Source organism: Heterodontus francisci, chromosome 3, assembly GCF_036365525.1.
Source record: "Heterodontus francisci isolate sHetFra1 chromosome 3, sHetFra1.hap1, whole genome shotgun sequence".
Lineage (NCBI taxonomy): Eukaryota > Metazoa > Chordata > Chondrichthyes > Heterodontiformes > Heterodontidae > Heterodontus > Heterodontus francisci.
In genome coordinates, this window is record NC_090373.1 from 114,861,837 (window position 1) to 114,883,567 (window position 21,731).

The 21,731-nt window shown below is 41.1% G+C and overlaps 1 protein-coding gene across 2 annotated transcripts in view; it reads right to left on the reverse strand.

Annotated features, from left to right (window-relative positions):
• LOC137359901 (histone deacetylase 2) overlaps positions 1-21,731 on the reverse strand; it is an 85,830-nt gene that overhangs the window by 37,517 nt on the left and 26,582 nt on the right. The window contains exons 2-4 of one of the 2 annotated variants that reach the window (XM_068025556.1): positions 21,228-21,266; positions 4,805-4,917; positions 4,589-4,706 (exon numbers count right to left, since the gene is read on the reverse strand). In XM_068025556.1, the coding sequence (XP_067881657.1) occupies positions 4,589-4,706; positions 4,805-4,917; positions 21,228-21,266 (270 nt within the window). The remainder of the gene's footprint in view (positions 1-4,588; positions 4,707-4,804; positions 4,918-21,227; positions 21,267-21,731) is intronic. The other variant, XM_068025557.1, reaches the window with a different exon arrangement.

A 21,731-nucleotide genomic window follows, 5' to 3' on the forward strand; every position in this document is an offset into this window, starting at 1 on the left:
TTAGCCCTCCTAACTCCTTGCTTAAGTTCCTTTCTACTGTCTTTATATTCCTCAAGTGCTTCATCTGTTCCTAGCCTTCCAGCCCTTACAAATGCTTCCTTTTTCTTTTTGACTAGGCTCACAATATCCCGTGTTATCCAAGCTTCCCGAAACTTGCCAAACTTGTCTTTCTTCCTCACAGGAACATGCTGGTCCTGGATTCTAATCAGCTGACGTTTGAAAGACTCCCACATGTCAGATGTTGATTTACCCTCAAACAGCCGCCCCCAATCTAAATTCTTCAGTTCTTGCCTAATATTGTAATAATTAGCCTTCCCCCAATTTAGCACCTTCACTCGAGGACTACTCTTATCCTTATCCACAAGTACCTTCAAACATATGGAATTATGGTCACTGCTCCCGAAATGCTCCCCCACTGAAACTTCGACCACCTGGCCGGGCTCATTTCCCAATACCAGGTCCAGAATGGCCCCATCCCTAGTTGGACTATCTACATACTGTTTCAAGAAGCCCTCCTGGATGCTCCTCACAAATTCTGCCCCATCCAAGCCCCTAGCACTAAGTGTGTCCCAGTCAATATTGGGGAAGTTAAAATCACCCACCACCACAACCCTGTTACCTTTACGTCTTTCCAAAATCTGTCTACATATCTGCTCCTCTATCTCCCGCTGGCTGTTGGGAGGCCTGTAGTAAACCCCCAACATCGTGACGGCACCCTTCCTATTCCTGAGCTACACCCATATTGCCTCGCTGCATGACCTCTCTGAGGTGTCCTCCCGCAGTACAGCTGTGATATTCTCCTTAACCAGTAATGCAACTCCCCTTTTACATCCCCCTCTATCCCGCCTGAAGCTTCGACAGCATGTCTTTTTTTAGCAATGTATATATATATAGTTTAGTTTAGAGATACAGCACTGAAACAGGCCCTTCGGCCCACCGAGTCTGTGCCGATCATCAACCACCCATTTATACTAATGCTACACTAATTCCATATTCCTACCACATCCCCACCTGTCCCTATAGTTCCCTACCACCTACCTATACTAGGGGCAATTTATAATGGCCAATTAACCTACCAACCTGCAAATCTTTGGCATGTGGGAGGAAACCGGATGACCCAGAGGAAACCCACGCAGACACAGGGAGAACTTGCAAACTCCACACAGGCAGTACCCAGAATTGAACCCGGGTCGCTGCGCCACTGTGCTGCCCCTATAAGATCAGCTTGAAATAGGTAAAGGAATAGGTAAGTCCTGTAAGATTTGTTTTACTGGAAACTGTTTAAGGTTTTATTTCTCTAGAAACAAAGCTAGTGGAATAATCATTCTTAGATGATGACAGCTGTACCTTAAACAGAAAGGGGCTATGGTCAGTCAAGGCTGCTGCAATAGTGGGAGAGCAACTGGGGAGATACTTAAACAACCATACTTCAAACATACCTAAGGCTGTTTTAGGATTTTCTGTTAACCTTGCTTAATTAAGATGCTTGCTGAAATGTAGTGTGAAAGTAGAATAGAAGTTACTTCAATTAACAATTCTATGGTTCAATAGTCTGCTAAGGAATTAGACCACCTGTCTGGATAGCAGTTATGAGGTAAGATGGGCGGAGCAGTAGCAAATGAAATTTAATCCTGAGAAGTGTGAGGTGATGCATTTTGGGAGGACTAACAAGGCAAGGGAATATACAATGGATGGTCGGACTCTAGGAAGTACAGAGGGACCTTGGTATACTTGTCCATAGATCACTGAAGGCAGCAGCACAGGTAGATAAGGTGGTTCGGAAGGCATATGGGATACTTGCCTTTATTAGCCGAGGCACAGAGTATAAGAGCAGGGAGGTTATGATGGTCACCGCACTATAGGAAGGATATGATTGCACTGGAGAGGGTGCAGAGGAGATTCACCAGGATGTTGCCTGGGCTGGAGCATTTCAGCTATGAAGAGAGACTGAAAAGGCTAGGATAAAAGCAAAATACTGCGGATGCTGGAAATTTGAAATAAAAACAAGAAATGCTGGAAATACTCAGCAGGTCTGACAGCATCTGTGGAGAGAGAAGCAGAGTTAATGTTTCGGGTCAGTGACCCTTCTTTGGAACTGGCAAATATTAGAAATGTCAAAGGTTATAAGCAAGTAAAGCGGGGGTGGGGCAAGAGATAACGAAGGAGAAGGTGTAGATTGGACAAGGCCACAGAATTGCTGACCAAAAAGGTCATGGAGCAAAGGCAAACAGTATGTTAATGGTGTGTTGAAAGACAAAGTATTAGTACAGCTAGGGTGTTAACGGACTGAAGATTGAACAGCAGCAAGTACAAACATGAAAAAAAACAGTGGGTAAGCCAACTGAACAAACTAAGATGAAATGAAATAAACATACAAAAAAAATGTAAAAAATAAAAAATAACTAAAGATGAAAGTAAAATGGGGGGCCCGTCATGCTCTGAAATTATTGAACTCAATGTTCAGTCCGGCAGGCTGTAGTGTGCCAAATCAGTAAATAAGATGCTGTTCCTCGAGCTTGCGTTGATGTTCAGTGGAACACTGCAGCAATTCCAGGATAGAGATGTGAGCATGAGTGCAGCGGGGAGTGTTGAAATGGCAAGCAACCAGAAGCTCAGGGTCCTGCTTGTGGACTGAGCGGAGGTGTTCCGTAAAGCGGTCACCCAGTCTACGTTTGGTCTCCCCAATGTAGAGGAGACCACATTGTGAGCAGCGAATACAGTATACTACATTGAAAGAAGTACAAGTAAATCGCTGCTTCAACTGAAAGGAGTATTTGGGGCCTGGGATAGTGAGAGAGGAGGTAAATAGGCAGGTATTACACCTCCTGCGATTGCAGGGGACGGTGCCATGGGAAGGGGACGAGGAGGTGGGGGTAATGGAGGAGTGGACCAGGGTGTCGCGGAGGGAACGATCCCTTCGGAATGCTGACAGGGGAAGGGAGGGGAAGATGCGTTCTGCTCTCATGCTCATATCTCTATCCTGGGCTTGCTGCAGTGTTCCAGTGAACATCAACACAAGCTCGAGGAACAGCATCTCATTTACCGATTAGGCACACTACAGCCTGCCGGACTGAACATTGAGTTCAATAATTTCAGAGCATGACGGGCCCCCATTTTACTTGCATTTTTAGTTATTTTTTCTTTTTTACATTTTTTTGTATGTTTATTTCATTTTATCTTCGTTTGTTCAGTTTGCATACCCACTTTTTTTTCATGTTTGTACTTGCTGCTGTTCAATTTTCAGTCCGTTAACACCCTATCTGTACTAATGCTTTGTCTTTCAACACACCATTAACATATTGTTTGCCTTTGCTCCATGACCTTTTGGTCAGCTATTCTGTGGCTTTGTCCAATCTACACCTTCTCCTTCGTTATCTCTTGCCCCACCCCCGCTTTACTTGCTTATAACCTTTGACAGTTCTAATATTTGCCAGTTCCGAAGAAGGGTCACTGACCCGAAACGTTAACTCTGCTTCTCTCGCCACAGATGCTGCCTGACCTGCTGAGTATTTCCAGCATTTCTTGTTTTTATTTCTGAAAAGGCTAGGGTTGTTTTCCTTAGAGCAGAGAAGGCTGAGGGGGGAACATGATTGAGGTATACAAAATTATGAGGGGCTTTGATAGGATAGATAGGAAGAAACATTTTCCCTTAGCGGAGGGGGTATAGTTTTAAGGTAAGGGGCAGGAGGTTTAGAGGGGACCTGAGGAAAATTTTTTTCACCCAGAGGGTGGTTGGAATCTGGAACACAGTGCCCGAAGGGGTGGTAGAGGCAGGAACCCTCACAATATTTAACAAGTATTTAGATGAACACTTGAAACGCCATAGCATACAAGGCTACGGGTCAAGCGCGGGAAAAAACAAATAGGTGCTTGATGGCCGGCATAGACACGATGGGTCGAAGGGCCTATATCTGTGCTGTATAACTCTATGACTCTATGAACAGCTTATTAACAGGCCTCATGTACAGCTCTGAGCATAAATAAACAATAACAGGACAATACAAACAATGAAACCAATGAAAGCTAGTTTGAAGGCCAGAGATGAGATGGAAGGGAGTTATAAAACTAGTCATGGTTGTCACGGTCATATGCTTTGCTGTATAACTAGTGTGTTATATTCCATCTTAAACTCTGATTAAACTCAACATACCCACCATATTGGTTGCAGTCGATCCTGATTGATTGCATAATCAATAACAACAAATTGTCCTTAAACTAACATGTCAACAAATTGGTGGGCTTAAAATTACATGCATCCTTATGTAATTTGAGGGAAAATACCATTTATAGTCTTTTCATACCAACCAGAAACAGAACTGAAGTTACACAATCATTTCAGATATGCAACTGGCAGAGAGAGAGGGAGAGGCTGTTATCACAGCATGAGATATATTTGAACATATGAGTGATGGGACAAAGTTCAAACGGTGGACTCCCTTGTACCAAATATTGGATGACCTGTCCAATTTCCTAAAGGTAATCGTGAACACTTCAGTCCAGGATTACCCATCTGTAGAGCGTTCATAAATCCTAAATTTTTGGTCCTATATGACTGCATTGTACAATACAATTTAAATTGCATTCTTACATCTCTGCATCGGTTTGCTGTAATCTGACATGTTATCTGGTCGTATTGACCGCAGAAATTTGATGTAGTCATCACTGTGGTATTTTGTCATCTCCTCAGTTGTGGCCTTGTGTGGCCGCTAATGGAAAAATAAGAATAAGTTGGTTACATTACTGCCAGTTTTCTTTCACCACTCCCCAAATTGATCAGGTTTATAAAATACAAGGACCAACTTACGTAGATTTCCATCTTTCTGTACAAGCCATAATTCAACAACAGATTATGGGTCATACGGATTCGGTGTGGTTTCATAGGATGTCCCTGGCCATAATAGTAGTTCCCTATGTCACCTAGTAAAAGTGAAAATGAGCTGCTCATTAATCAAAAAGGAAAACTACAGCAAAGCAAGCATTTTTAAAAGTCAGCCGATAGACTTTAGATAAACAAGATATTTGGTACTATTCATCAATTGAGTCCCAACAACTAAGTCATGGAAAAATCAGTGCCAAAGTACACTATTCAGAAATTACTAAAAATTATATTTGTCAAAGACTCAATATACATCAACAGCAAATCACACATGTGTCACTGCACAGAATTTGAACACAAAGTGGAAAAAGGAACTCATAGGTACATTTGACAATACCAAAAAGGTACAAATCAAACTATTTTATTGTATATATTTGGTGAAAAAAGTGATAAAAGAGTGGCTAAGTTTAACAACTACATAATGAGGTTTCCAATTCATTTTATGAACTATGACATCCATTACTAAGCCAAAGGAGGTCACAATGAATGACCAAATGATTGAAGTTTCATTTGAAACAAAATCTACTGATCAGCGTGGTTATAATCAAATTTGGAAGAGGACAACACTGATTCCACATTTTAATTGAGAAGACTGGTTTTAACAACAACAAAAAAATTTATTTGAACTTTGTCAACAAAATTGTACATTAGGTTTTGCTTAATGTCCTTTATACTGATTAAACAAAATCTGCTGAGGGGGAGAAAAGGAAACTTGCATCGCCCAGTCTTCAACTGCTTTACACATACAAGTATGTAAAGAGAGAATCACAGAATTGTTACAGCATCGGAGGAGGACATTCGTCCCATTGTGTTGGCACTAGCTCTGCGAATGAGCAATTCACCTAATGCCATTCCCACGCCTTCTCCCCGTAACCCTACACATTCTTTCTTTTCAGATAACAGTCTAATTCCCTTTTGAAGGCCTTGATTGAACCTGTCTCCACCACACTCTCAGGCAGTCCATTCCAGACCCTAACCACTCACTGCGTGAAAATTTTTTCCCTCATGTTGCTCTTGCAAATTACTTTAAATCTGTGTCCTCTTGTTCTCCGTTCTTTCACTAATGGGAACAGTTTCTCCCTATCTAATCTGTCCAGACCCCTCATGATTTTGAATACCTTTATTAAATCTCCTCTCAGCCAAGGAAAAGAGTCCCAACTTCTCCAATCTATCTTCATAACTGAAGTTCCTCTTCCCTGGAAACATTCTCGTGAATCTTTCCTGCACTATTTCCAATGTCTTCACATCTTTCCTCAAGTGCGGCACCCAGAATTGGATGCAACACTCCAGCTGAGGCCGATCTGGTATCTCATACAAGTTCAACATAACTTCCTTGCTCTTGTACTCTATGCTGCTATTAATAAAGCCATACTCTATGCTTTATTAACCACTTTCTCAACCTGTCCTGCCTCCTTTAATGACTTATGCACATATAAACCCAGGTCTCTATGCTCCTGCACCCCCTTTAGAACTGTACGCTTTATTTTATATTGTGTCTCCATGTTCTTCCTACCGAAATGAATCACTTCACATTTCTCTGCATTGCACTTCATCTGCCACCTGTCTGCCCATTCCACCAACTTGTCTATGTCCTTTTGAGGTACTACACTACCCTCCTCACAATTCACAATGCTTCCAAGTTTCATATCATCTGCAAACTTTGAAATTGTGCCTGGACACTAAGGTCTAGGTCATTAATATATAATCAGGAAAAGCAAGGGTCCCAACATGGATCCCTGGGGAACCCCACTACAAACCTTCCTCCAGCCCAAAAGAACATCCATGAACCACTACTCTGTTTCCTGTTACTCAACCAATTTCATACCCACATTGCCACTGTCCCTTTTATTCCAAAAGCTATGACACTGCTCACAAGTCTGTTGTGCAGCATTGTATCAAATGCCTTTTGGAAGTCCATGTACACTACATGAACAGCAAAATGTCCTTCTACTTACCTAACCCACTCCTAACAAACCAAATGGTTCACATCATTGCAAATTCTTTCCAACTTATCTGATCTGAGGTGAACAACCACAAGTAAAAGTTCTAAGTAAGCTTTTCCTGAACCCAAAAGCCTAATTTAAATAAAACTTGAAGAACAATAATCTGGAGCCCCCTTTGAACCTTGAATTCCCTGCTAAGACAGTACAAATTACTGAATGCTCTTGCTGTTAGAAGCAGTGATACCCTTATGCAGTATTGGCTTTCAGTATTGCTGGTCAGTGAAAGCCTTTCCCAGTAGCAAAGAAAATTTTCATCAGATTTATAGAAGCACAAATGTAACTGCATCAATTGTAAATGAGTGAGATTAGCATGCTGGCAGACACATTTGCAGCTTCAAAGCAATTGTGCATGAGATTGAGCAGTTTTCTCACTGCCAACTCATCCTGCAGTATAATAGAGTAATGCCACACCAATGGGTGGCAGCACAATTACTTGGAAACAGTTTAGTAATAAAACGGACAAAACATGACAATTGTCATTCATCCTTGACTAATTACTCTTCAATTCATATTACTTAATGTTATTCTGCACTAGACTTTCTACAAACCACACAATATATAAATAATATATGGAGGATGATACTTCTTGGCTGGCAAATAGAAAGTACTAATAAATTATCAACTTTATCCTTTCGGTGCTCAGACAATTCAGTTAACTCATTTCTACTAAGAAGAAAGCATGGATAAAAGGACACACAGTTCATTAAGGCCCTTCCAAAGCACAACATATTGGTAAAATGTATCTGAGCCCACCATCCGCTGTGGAATCCAACGGGTAGTGATCTCAGTGGGCTGTAGGAAAGGACTCAATGGTGCACAAGCTCTCAGAGATTTTTGGTCAGAATCTGGTCATCATGGATTCTAGCTCTGAGGCACTGTTCTGTAAAGTTTCTCCCTATCCCCTCAAATAATAATCAAATGAAACTTCAGAGTATCCACCCTCATTGCCTTATTCATTCTCTGCAGCTCATGAGCATTTATATTCCTATAGCATTCAATCATCTCTTTGCATACACAGCTCTCTCCCATTTCTGATCATATCTACCCACTTTAATTGTGTTAATCAACACAGCAGTAATTGACTTGGCTGGAAGCCTATTCCATACTACATGGGAAAAAAATTTCTAATCTTTCGCCTCACTTGAGAATTCATTTACTTTATATTTGTATCACCTAGTTATGCAACCATAAACAAAATTAAGTAACCTAGTTAGATCTACATTTTATCACAGCTTTTTAAAAACCTAGTTCTTGTCCACTCTGTCATCTTTTCTCCACTGAAGGCAAGCTCAGCTCTTCGAGTTTCATTTATCAAAAACAAATCATCCTCAGCATTTTTCTTTATCTCATCAACAACCTTCTGAAGGTAACCAAAACATTACACAGACGATAAATATAATAGTCGTTTGGTAGTACAGAACTTGAGCATTGCTGAAAACAGAGACATTTTGTCAAAGCTTTTTGTCTTGCCCTCATTAGGACAATCCGCAAAATTACCAATGTAAGGGAAGCAACAAATTTATACTATATGAGAAGAGAGTGCTGATTGGTTGGCAAATGGACTCTGATTGGTAGAGGCGTTGCCATGGTGAATGCAGCAATTTATGGTGACTGACAGTTAACTGCCAAGCTTGGTTTGACATTTAAATCAGGCAGCTTGACTCTGATTGGTCAAGGCATTGCCTTGAGGAATGAACCAGCGAATGGCTGTCACTTATTTTGTTTAGCTGAAACAGGTGCAATGTGTGTACATAGTCTTTCTGTCTGCAAACAAGGCCCCGTGTATTAACTCGTATGTAGCGTACAGTACACGCAAATGCACCACACTGCGAGCCCTACTGACAATCTTAAATTGGCTGTCAGCGTAATTCTTAGCACACTGAGGGTTATTTAGCAAATGTTGTCCAATCGCAGAATCACATCTAATGTTGGACACTGTGTTTTGAGTTTTGCAAGCACGGGCTGGTTGGGTACAGTCTGTATCTTGCCCAAACAGCGGAAGGGACATGTTGTTTGATACGATCCACCAGTCTTTGGGACGTACAGCCTATATACCTAGCATCACACTAGCATTGAAATTCATATATTACAGATAGACAGAACATCTTTTTGGCTTGACAGCAGCATCCTGTTAGTGGCGAACACTACACATGTTGCTACTGCATAGTAGCAGCGTGTAACAGTTAGCTTCACCTGTTGCTCAAATTTTTGGGATACATTACCCTTCCAGGGTAATCTGAGATAGACTGCAAAAGGCATTAGGCCCGTTCATAAGTCTGCGCGATATACAGTAAGAGATGATCTGATCAGTGTAGCATTTTCACGCAGGATGCCTTTGATTCACCCGATTTCAGCATCAGGCCTGCACGGTGAGCAAATGGCTCAGGACCCTTAGCAGATTTCTCAACTAGTACGTCACGAAAAGGGAGCTCATTTGACTGCTCCATTTGAAAGGTGAATTTGAACGCAGGATGGAGCCCATTAAGACGTCAAGGTACGGACTGTATCCAACCAGCCCATGCTTGCAAAACTCAAAACATAGTCCCCAACATTAGATGTGATTCCGCGATTGGACAACATTTGCTAAATAATCCTCAGTGTGCTAAGAATTATGCTGACTACCAATTTAAGATTGTTAGTCGGGCTCGTAGTTTGCTCATACTGGAAGCTACATATTAACAAACAAGGCCCTGTTTGTAGACAGAAAGAACATGTACAAACATTGCACCTGTTTCAGCTAAACAAAGTAAGTGACATCCATTCGCTGGTTCATTCCTCAGGGCAATGCCTTGACCAATCAGAGTCAAGCTGCCTGTTTTAAATTTTAAACAAAGCGTGGCAGTTAACGGTCAGTCATCATAAACTGCTGCATTCTCCATGGCAACGCGTCTACCAGAGTCCACTTGCCAACCAATTAGCACTCTTCTCACATAGTATAGATTTGTTGCTTCCCTTCCCTTGGTATTCTTTCAAATTGTCCTGATAAGTGCAAGATGAAAAGCTTTGACAAAATGTCTCTGTTTTTAGCAAGAATATATAATACATATACAATTAGAATTTATTTTGGTTTCTAATTGTTCCAGTATTTAATTAGCCTAGCTGTCAAGCTCCACGTTGACCAGAAACTGTCAATGATTAACAACCATATCTAAACCTTTTCCAACATTGCTAACAGACATTTTTTCATCTTGAGCCTATGATTTCAACACATTTTACTTTCATCCACATTAAAATCCATCCACTGAACCTAGTCAAACTGTTTAATTTGTCCAGATAAATTTGAATGATGCTAATACCCCTTATTTATTGCATGTTCATTTGGCTTGATGCGAACAGTTCATTTACCCTAGAGCTTCTTTCTAGTTATCTATTATGTTGAGCTAATCTAACCCTTCTTTAATCAGGCTTTCAGTCACTTGTCCCGACAGTCTTCTAAGACTCAGTGTCCATTCCTTTCTTCCTCTGAAGCATTTCTCTATATTAAATGTACTATATAAATGCACACTGTTGTTATTACCAATGCTTCTATGGTAATTCAATACTGAGTTCTGTAAGGACAGAAAATCGGCACTATTTTGTAGCTTACATTAAAGGGCTCTTGGAGATGAGAATACAAAATGCTTGCGTCTTTAAGATTCTTCTCAGTATGATAAAAGATAAAATATTGCAAGTATTTATCCAGCAGGAAAAGAAAATTAAGCAGGATACTTAGCATTCTCACCATACTCCACCAGAAATTAAATATTTTAAAGTATTCCCTCAGAATTGCAATCACACACTCCAACACACAACAATGCAGAGAACAAAGGAGAAGCCATGTTAGCTTACAAACAGTATCCAATAGGTTACTAAATTTCAGAAAGACGACTGCAAAGGATTCAATATCAAATATCAAATTCAAATATCAACCGGCAGTTCTTTGTGACTCTGAAGCTCATAACACTTTGAAATCCACATTCAATGATATATTCAAGAAAACAGCAGTCACAAGAATAAATCAGTCAAGCAGCTTTCATTTCTATATACTACCAAGGCTGACAAGACTTCCATAAGTCTTCACTATTGTTTATATTTATGGATGAGGAGAAATATAGTGTGCATATTTACGGTGGGGTGTAATTTTTTTTAAAAGCAACTGATTTTTCCTTTAGCTAAAACTATCAAATGTTGTACCTGTTAAAATAATTTAATTACAGTCTGAAACTACAACTCATTGCAAAAAGTAAAGGACATAGAGAGACACCAGATTTTTAAAAAAATCAACATAAAAGCAAATAATATTTCCAACTATAGTAGAGTACCTTCGTCAAGCCTAAACAATTTAACATTAAGATCAGTGGAGTTGCAAATTAGAGCTCCATAACAGCGATTTTCAAAACAAAAATCATAATACAAGGGGCAAATTTTCATTATTTTTTGCATTCAGGCAAGGGGACTGGAGGAATGGGGGAAGAAAGTACACCTTACTGGGTGGGAGTCACATGCAACTTCAAATGGATGTTGACAAACTGCAGGGTACTTGGAATTCAGAAGTAAATGGGTAGATATAGACAGTGCTTTGGTTCCTCTATATAATGATAGAAGTCAACATACAGTACTCTGCTCCTTCAAGTCAATTAATTCAAATTATCATTCCATTTTTAGCACAAAATTCCTGTTTTCCTATGTTATAATTTAAGCACTTTTTGCAAAATTGGAAGTGAACACTAAAATAGTTACATTTGGGTCAGGTGGAAGGTCGAAATTTTAAATAATTACAAATCTAAACCCAAGCAGCCTGGAACTTGCCCACTTGAAGGTTTAATTTAAATATTTTAATAAAGCTGCATGACTAAGGTTTTATCTGTGCTCCAGCTTTAATACCGGCTGGCGGGGTTTCATGAGTCTTGGGAAACCCAGCAGCAGAATGGAGGTGAGGGCCATTGGATAGATGTACGTGCCTTTCCAACACTGCTTGTGGGCCAGGAGGAGCAGGAATGCATTCCCGTAACCCCCTCTACCTTGCTAACCAGCCAGGATACAGATTCCAAAATTGGTAATCAGGTTCCGCCATTATATTTGGCGGGACCTGAGGGAAATCTGTATTTCTGGGTTCTGACCAGAAGCTCTCCCCACCCCCACCCGCAAATATCGAGAACCAAAGTGCATGGTACTGGGCATGAAAGTAATTATGATATTAGGAATTTTGCCGATCAAATTGACAATAACTGGATGATTTAAGTTTTTAAGCAGAAAAACCTTTCAATTATCAGAGCAGACTGTTTAAAAATCTTTCAATTCTAGGATTTTTTTAATAAAAGAAAATTTCTATTCACATAAAGCAGCACTGCTAGGAGCCAAGGCAAAGTTATGAAATATCATATTTCGACAGCTCAACCTTAGAACCACCACAAAAAAATTAGGTCCCTAATTTAAAGGTTATCAATATCTTTTAAAAAATTAGATATGAGGAATAATGAGGAAATATGTGAAGGTTTTGTAGGTCCTTTTACATGGCCATGGTCACAACCAAGAATTTGCATGAAGTCTAAGACCACCTCAAAACAGATCCCCTTTATTAAGGTTAAGCTCTGGTCATATGCAGCAGCAATTAAGAGACATTTTAAGTTGATTTCCGTATTATGCCCTCAATGTATTATTATACAACAGTAGACGGAATAAAATTCTCCCTGACTAGGAAATTAAGCAGGAACCAGTGCAAGGAAAAGGAAAAAAGAGAAGCAGAAATTTAAAAGATCAGGATACAGCAAGAAAAGGAAAACCCAGAGAGGCTGGAGCTGATTGAGATAGAGGCTGAAATCTAACCCCAAAATTGAGTGAACATCTCTGTTCTCCATTGACAATCATATTCCGAAAAGTTCCCCAGACTGCTCAGTGGTAAATCACTACATTTTATTTATTTTATTTTATTTATTTAGAGATACAGCACTGAAACAGGCCCTTCGGCCCATCGAGTCTGTGCCGACCAACAACCACCCATTTATACTAACCCTGCAGTAATCCCATATTCCCTATCACCTACCTACACTAGGGGCAATTTACAATGGCCAATTTACCAATCAACCTGCAAGTCTCTGGCTGTGGGAGGAAACCGGAGCACCCAGCGAAAACCCACGCGGTCACAGGGAGAACTGGGTTCGCGCCGCAGCCTCACAGCTCCAGCGACCCAGGTTCAATTCTGGGTACTGCCTGTGTGGAGTTTGCAAGTTCTCCCTGTGTCTGCGTGGGTTTTCTCCGGGTGCTCTGGTTTCCTCCCACATGCCAAAAGACTTGCAGGTTGGTAGGTAAATTGGCCATTATAAATTGTCCCTAGTATAGGTAGGTGGTAGGGAAATATATGGACAGGTGGGGATGTGGTAGAAATATGGGATTAGTGTAGGATTAGTATAAATGGGTGGTTGATGGTCGGCACAGACTCGGTGGGCCGAAGGGCCTGTTTCAGTGCTGTATCTCTAATCTAATCTAAAAACATGAACTCCCTGATGGGCATAATAAGGTTCTTTCTCTTTATCCCTCTCTCTCGTATGTGTATAAAAATAGTTATTTGTATGCAGTGATAGATTGGTGAGTGCACCTAGGTGATTTCATATAGACAGGACAAATGAACACATGAATCATGTCAAGAAAGGGGGGGAGAAGAGGAGGGGGAGCAAGCAGGGCATTACAATTATGCCATTGGACAAAAAGAACGAAGTAGTCAGTTAACGTTCTCACGACTGATTACTACCCAGTAATACAAGACAGTCTTGCGTTTGGGCGGCAGTGGCGCAGTGGTTAGCACCGCAGCCTCACAGCTGCAGTGACATGGGTTCGATTCCGGGTACTGCCTATGTGGAGTTTGCAAGTTCTCCCTGTGACCGCGTGGGTTTTCGCCGGGTGCTCCGGTTTCCTCCCACAGCCAAAGACTTGCAGGTTGATAGGTAAATTGGCCATTACAAATTGCCCCTAGTATAGGTAGGTGGTAGGGGAATTGAGGGACGGTGAGGATGTGGTAGGAATATGGGATTAATGTAGGATTAGTATAAATGGGTGATTGATGGTCGGCACAGATTCGGTGGGCCGAAGGGCCTGTTTCAGTGCTGTATGTCTAAATAAAATAAATAGAGTCTTTTATGACCTCAGGAAATCCCGAACAGCTAACAGCCAACAAAGTAAGTTAGAAGTGTAGTCACTGTTGTAATGTAACAGAGCAACCAATTTCTACATTTGTAGCAAGGTCCCACAAACAGCAATGACCAGATAATCTGTTTCTTTTGTGGTGTTGGTTGAGAGATAAACATTGGCCAGCAAACAGAGGAGAACACCGCTGCTCTTCTTCAAACTAGTACCAGGAGATCTTTTACATCCAACTAAGAGGACAGACCGCGCCTTGGTTTAATGTCTCATCCGAAAGACAACATCTCCAAGAATGCAACACTCCTGCAGTACTGCACTGGAGCGTCAATCTAGAATCAGTGCCCAAGTCCACAATGCTCTGACTCAAGAAGTGAGTGTGCTGACAACTGAGCCACAGCTGTTCATAAGTGGATCTTGGATGGGCACAAACTGAAAACATAAGAAATTGCAACAGAAGTAGACTGTATGGCCCCTCAAGCATGCTCTGCCATTCAATCTGGTCATGGCTGATCTGCCTCAACACCACTTCCCAAATCCCTTGATTCCCCGAGAGATCAAAAATCTACCTATCCCAGCCTTGAATATACTGGTGTGAGGCTGCACTTTGATCCCTTTAGGGTTAATAAATAGTGAAAAAAATCACTGTTTAAACTTGTGAAGTATAGTCATTTAGACAGGGTACTCATACAGGTCACTATCTTAAAGAGAGGAAAATAATTGGAAGTAATACAAAAGATCCCCCCAAACTATAGCGTAAACTCTGCACTATGCACGATGAAATTGTAACAGGGACACACTGTCCCACCCAATAGCTACCATCAAGTGATACAGCTCAAGTGAAAACTTGGATTACCAAGTTATTATGATGAAGGAGTTCAAGTGTACTGCAATTTTGATTTTAATGATAGCTGTAATTCACTGAAGATTATTCAGTTGTAGTACAGCAATCCCAGAAAGGAAACAAATACTTGTTGACCAGACATTGGGCTGAATTTCACGCTACCCCATTCAGCAGTCAGGCGGGGGGGGGGGCGACCCACCTGCCTGAGGCCAATCAAGGCCCTCAAGTGGCCACCTAACGGCCATTTAAGGGCCCATTCTCGCCTCCACGGGTATTTTCCCGTGGCAAGCGGGTGTGCTGAGGATGTGAAAGGCCACCCAGCGACAGCTGCCAACCTTTCTGCACCCCGGGGGGGGGGTGCCATGGCAGTTGGGCACAAGGTGCCCGATTGAGGGCCGCCCCCGCCTCCCAACCCACCCCCGGGAACCAAGACAGCCCCTCCCCCCAAACGACCACTGCAGCTTCACCAGGGAAGGACCAATCCCCCTGGTGAGGCAAGCCCTACTTACTTCATCTCTAGGCTCCATGGCATCGGTTGGGCTGCAGTCCCAGCAGTGGCAACCGCTCCTGGTGGCACTACTGGGACTAAGAGCTGCCGGCTCACTGATTGGCTGGCAGCTCACTGAGGTGGGACCTCCTCCCTCAAGCGGGTGGAAGTCCCGCCTCGGGACAATTAATGCCCAGGGACCAGTAAAATACGGGACGGATCCCCAGGCTAGGCGGAAGTCAGCTCACCACCGACGTAAAAGTCGATAGCGAATTCCCATCCGCCTAAGGTAAAATCTAGCCCTTTGGCTCCCCCAATAATGGGGAAATTCAAACTTAAGCAGGAAAGATAAAACAAAAGTGAATTTGAAGCTTTAATTAAGCTTCAGATTTAGAAAGCATTTAAAAAACATTAGAAAAGGTTCACTCTCATACCATCATCTCGACTCTTCAATTAAAGTCACAAAGCCTTCTATTAACTACTTTAAAAAAAACACAAGTGAAAGGAAAAACTGAAAATGCTAAGGGTCAGAAATAACAACAGATATGCTGGAAATACTCATTAGGCCCCTCTGCACTTGAAATGAGAAACGGTTAACATTTCAGTGTCTACAGATTTAACAAAGGTTTATACCGAAAACATTTTCTCTCTTAATATTAAAGGTACAGAGTGGCCTATTTCAGCCACTAGCAAGTATCACTCATAAATACTTAAACTACAACTAGAATTTAGGTAGCATCTTTAACATAGCAAAATGTCCCAAGATGCTTCGCAGAAGTATAATTAGACAAAAGTCAATGCCGAGCAAAAGGAGGAGATATTGTGAGGGATGACTAAAAGCATGGCGGGTTTTAAGGATGGTGTTAAAGGAGGAAAGGTGGAGAAGTTCACAGAGGAAATTTCAGGGCATACAGCCAGGACAACTATAGGTGCAGCTGCCAAAAGTAGGCCAAAGTGGGGGGGGTGGGGTGGGGGGTTGCTGGGAGGGCGAAGTAATGCATGAGGCCAAAGTCGGAGAAACAGAGTTCTCTGAACTGATCCTGGTCCAAGATAATGGAAGTAATTTTTAACCTCATCCATCTGGCAGAAAATTAATCAGTATATTAGAAGCTAATTGCACTGAAGTTCTCTATTTTATCTTCCAGGGTATTAAATCACCAGCCCAACTGGTACCATCTGTTTCTCACCAAATGGATAAAATCACTCCTAATGTTCTGCAACTTTTCTTTTCTGGTTAAATAATTACCCCCTACCCCTTACAAATCTCTTCTGTGGAGCTCTGCAAACATCCATTCCAGGTGGCTTGTATGCATTAGATACATCTGAGTGGCATCAGGCAGAGATCACCTCCTTGAGTGTGAACACTCTATGGAACACAACTGTTTTTGAGATATTAGAAAGCAACTGCAACTGAGTTCTCTATTTTGTCCTCCTTTGTTCAAAATGCGAAACTTTCTAGATTCAATGATTTTCATTATGCAGTTGGAATGCACTAAAAGGGGGGTGAGGGGGGTCTCATGATATAACAGTAAGATGAACATTTACATAGAGGATTATCTATAAAGATAAATTAAAAACTTGGAAATGGAAAAACATTACCCAAAACCAAGAAGAATGATTGCACTATCAGGCTGATTCCCTACTCAGGTGCTCCCAGCAAAATGCAGCATTTAGGAAATGTAAATTCAGGAGCTATGAATCTACGATTAAAATTGATGGATGTAGCCTACAAATAGGCCACCAACACCTGCTGTGAGCATTAGTCCCTGGTGGACTTTCATGACCACCAGATGTCTCAAAACACTTTACAACCAATGAAGTACTTTTAAAGTGTAGTCACTGTTGTAATGTAGGAAACTGGCAGCCATTTTGCACACAGCAAGCTCCCACAAACAGCAAAGTGATAATGACCAGATAATCTGTTTTGTGTGATATTGATTGCAGAGTATATATTGGTCAAGACACCAGGGATAACTCTCCTGCTCTTCTTTGATATAGTGCCACAGGATCTTTTATGTTTACCTGACAGAGCGGATGAGACTTCAGTTTAACATCTCATCCAAAGGATGGCACCTCCAACAGTGCAGCACTCCTTCAGTACTGCACTGGAGTATCAACCTACATTTTTGTGCTCAAGTCCTGCAGTGGGATTTGAACCCAGAACCTTTTGATTCAGAGTCGAGAGTGCTACCAACTAAGCCATGGCTGACAGACATAGATAATAACTGGGAAAACATAACAGAGACAGGTGCAAAGGCTGCTGATTCACCATCACTAATTTTGCAACCAGCAATAAAAATTAAAATAACCCCCATAGATACCTCATAGAATGATACAGCACAGAAAGATGCCATTTCACACATCATGCCTTCGAGTGATCCAATTAGTCCCTCTCCCGCAGCCTTTCCCCATAGACCTGCAAATATTTCCGCTAAAGTATTTACCCAAGTCCCCTTTGAACATTATTGAATCTGCTGCCATCACCTTTTTAGACAATACAATCCAGATCATAACTCAGAGTTAAGAAAATTCACATCTCCCCTTTAGTTCTTTTGCCAATCATCTTAAACCTGTGTCTTCTGCTTATTGACACTTCTGTCACTAGAAATAGTCTCTCCTTCACTTTATAATTTTGAACACCTTTACCAAATTTCACATTAACCTTTTCTGTTCTAAATATACCTTAGCTTCCTTACTCTCCTCACATCAGTGAGGTTGCACATCCCTGATACCATTCTAGCAAATTTCCTCTGCACCCTTTCGGAGGTCTTGATATCCTTCCTAAAGTGTGGTGCCCACAACTGGACATAATACTCCAGCTGGGTCCCAACCAGTGAATTCATCAAGGTTTAGCTCCACTCCTCTCTTTATAAAGCCAAGGATCAAAGAACAAAGAACAATACAGCACAGGAACAGGCCATTCGGCCCTCCAAGCCTGCGCCGATCTTGATGCTTGTCTAAACTAAAACCTTCTGCACATCCGGGGACCGTATCCCTCTATTCCCATCCTATTCATATATTTGTCAAGATGCCTCTTAAACGTTGCTATCGTACCTGCTTCCACCACCTCCCCCGGCAGCAAGTGATCCTACATGTTTTTTTAAATAGGAAGCAAAAAGCTTTCTTAACTTGTCCTGCCACTTTCAATGATTTGTATATGTACACCCTGCTCTCTGCTCCTGAATAATGTTCAAAGGGGACTTGGGTAAATACCCGAGTGGAAATATTTGCATGTCTATGGAGAAAGGCTACCAAAATGCATCGCCTTACACATCTCTGCAATAAATTTCATCTGAACATGTCTGCCCATTTGACCAGCCCATCTGTATCTTCTCAAAGTCTGTTACTATTCTGTTTACACTTCCAGGTATCATGTCATCAGCAAATTTTGAAAGGATGCTCTGTTTAACAAATTTGATTGAATTTTCTGAGCGTGTGACCAGGTGTGTAGATGAGGGTAGTGCAGCTGATATAGTTTACATGGATTTCAGCAAAGCCTTTGACAAGGTCCCACATGGGAGACTTATCAAGAAAGCAAATGCACATGGGATACAAGATAACTTGATAAGGTGGATTCAAAATTGGCTTAGCTGTAGGAGTTATGACAGACGGCTGTTTTAGTGACTGGAAGCCAGTGTCCAGTGGCGTACCACAGGGATCTGTGCTGGGTCCCCTATTGTTTGTCATTTATAGAAACGACATAGATGACTATGTGGGGGGTAGGATCAGTAAGTTCGCGGACGACACAAAGATTGGTCGAGTGGTTAACAGTGAGGTGGAGTGTCTTAGGTTACATGAAGATATAGACAGGATGGTCAAATGGGCAGAAAAGTGGCAGATGGAATTTAACCCTGAAAAGTGTGAGGTGATACACTTTGGAAGGAGTAATGTGACACGGAAGTATTCAATGAATGGCCTGACACTGGGAAGTTCAGAGGAACAAAGGGACCGTGGCGTGTTTGTCCATAGATCTCTGAAGGCAGAAGGGCAGGTAAATAGGGTGGTGAAAAAGGTATATGGGACACTTGCCTTTATCAATCGAGGCATAGATTACAAAAGCAGGGAGGTCATGTTGGAGTTGTACAGAACTTTGGTAAGGCCACAGTTGGAGTACTGTGTGTAATTCTGGTCGCCACATTATAGGAAGGATGTGATTGCATTGGAGGGTGTGCAGAGGCGATTCACCAGGATGTTGCCTGGGATGGAACATTTAAGCTATGAAGAGAGGTTGGATAGGCTTGGGTTGTTTTCACTGGAGCAGAGAAGACTGAGGGGTGACCTGATCGAGGTGTAGAAGATTATGAGGGGCATGGACAGGGTGGATAGGGAGCAGCTGTTCCCCTTAGTTGAAGGGTCAGTTACGAGGGGTCACAAGTTTAAGGTGAGGGGCGGGAGGTTTAAGGGGGATTTGAGGAAGAACTTTTTTACCCAGAGGGTGGTGACGGTCTGGAATGCCCTGCCTGGGAGGGTGGTAGAGGCAGGTTGCCTCACATCCTTTAAAAAGTACCTGGATGAGCACTTGCCACATCATAACATTCAAGGCTATGGGCCAAGTGCTGGCAAATGGGATTAGGTAGACAGATCAGGTGTTTTAATGCATTGGTGCAGACTCGATGGGCCGAAGGGCCTCTTCTGCACTGTATTATTCTGTGATTCCCAAGTCCATTAATTATTTATCAAAAAGAGTAGTGGTGCTAATACGACACTACTGTATTCTTCCCTCCAGACTAAAAAAAACAATTGCTCACCACTATTCTGCTTTTTGTCCCTTAGCCAATTTTGTATCCACGCTACCACTGCCCTGTTAATCCCATGGGCTTCACTCACCTCATTAAAAGACAAAAACAATTAATTTTTCATATTATACATTTATCTGTTATGAATATATCAGCAAGGCAGTGAACTGAATTGATGAAACATGGGTTCCTTAAAGGTTGAATGTCCTACCTCAACCATGTCATTATTGGGAGGAATCAAGAAGTATATACGACATTTCTTAGAACAGAGGCCAACATTTGTAATTAATTTAAGTCCAGTGTTCACAGAAGCCTCAGAATAAGCCTCCATCCAGCCCTATCAGCTATATAAAGGTGTAGAAACTACAAAAGGAGGAAGCAGGAAGAAACTCAGCAGGTCTTGTTCCTCAGGTCAAAGCTTATTTTGATTGCTTGGAATTGTCAAATGCAGTTGAATTGGTGTCACATGAAAATCCAAATAAACTAAATAAATTTAGAGTGCATGGACTGAGGAAAAGTAATCAACAATCAATCACAGTATTGAGAAGAGTGAACTGTGTAATAAAGTGTTACACTGAGGTTTAGTTCATCAGAACAATATACCTCAACAGTCAGAAAACACATATTGCTGAAGTATGCACAAAACACAAGTCTAGTTACATTGGTCTTGCATTGTCAATGAAAAGACGAATACTGTACCTGTATTTAAAAAAAAATCATTTTGCTCTGCAACATAAATGTTCCCAACCAAACTAAACAGTGGCAAGACGTGCCAAAATTGAACTTTTCTGAGAGCTACTTTATGTTGGAGCAGTTACTTGGCATAATACAAAATGGCAGGCCACAACCAAGAGACAAAAACAAATCTTCGAATCTTTTCCATCAAACAAGGGTTTTTCCTCTCCTTACCAATTGTTTTGATTGGGAGAGGGGAGGGAAGTACTAAGTACTAAAAGTACTGCACTTCCTTGTCTCTACATTTTTACTAATGAACATTACATTTATAATTTCAAGAAAATATTGTGAATTACTGTGTGAAGGAGAATAATAATCAGGTTTGTTTTGAACCAGCTTGCTGCATGTGACAATATTACAATAATTACAGATTAGTATAACATACAAATTTCAATGCTTTCTTCAGTTTTTTGGTCAAAAACTAAAAACTTACCTACATCATCAGTACTGTCAGTTCCACTTAAGTGAATACCTGATAAATGAATATTTCTGTTAAGTAAGTAGTAATTGAAAAACCAAAACCAATTTCTATCTAAACACATACAAATAAAATTCAATTACACATTTGGTTGTACATTCTAAACTGTAATTACTTTTGTACAATTGCTATTACTTGAACATTGATATTACAAATAACAATAAGTTACACTATGGGCAATATGCCATTATAATTAAATAATACATTGTGCAACAAAAAGAAACTAATAGCTCACTGTGAAATCTACATAAATGAATAAATCATGTGGAAACACGAATCGAGAAAAAGGAATCACCTGCACTTTAGTTGAAAATTTGCTTTTACCTATTCAGAAAACTTCAAATTTACAAAAAGGGGAAAGTAAAGAAAAATCAAACAATTAGAGGAATACTCTGTGCGTGTGCGGAAAATAGAAAAGATTATGGTCAATCCAAAATGGTGAAACAGCTTATTACTTGC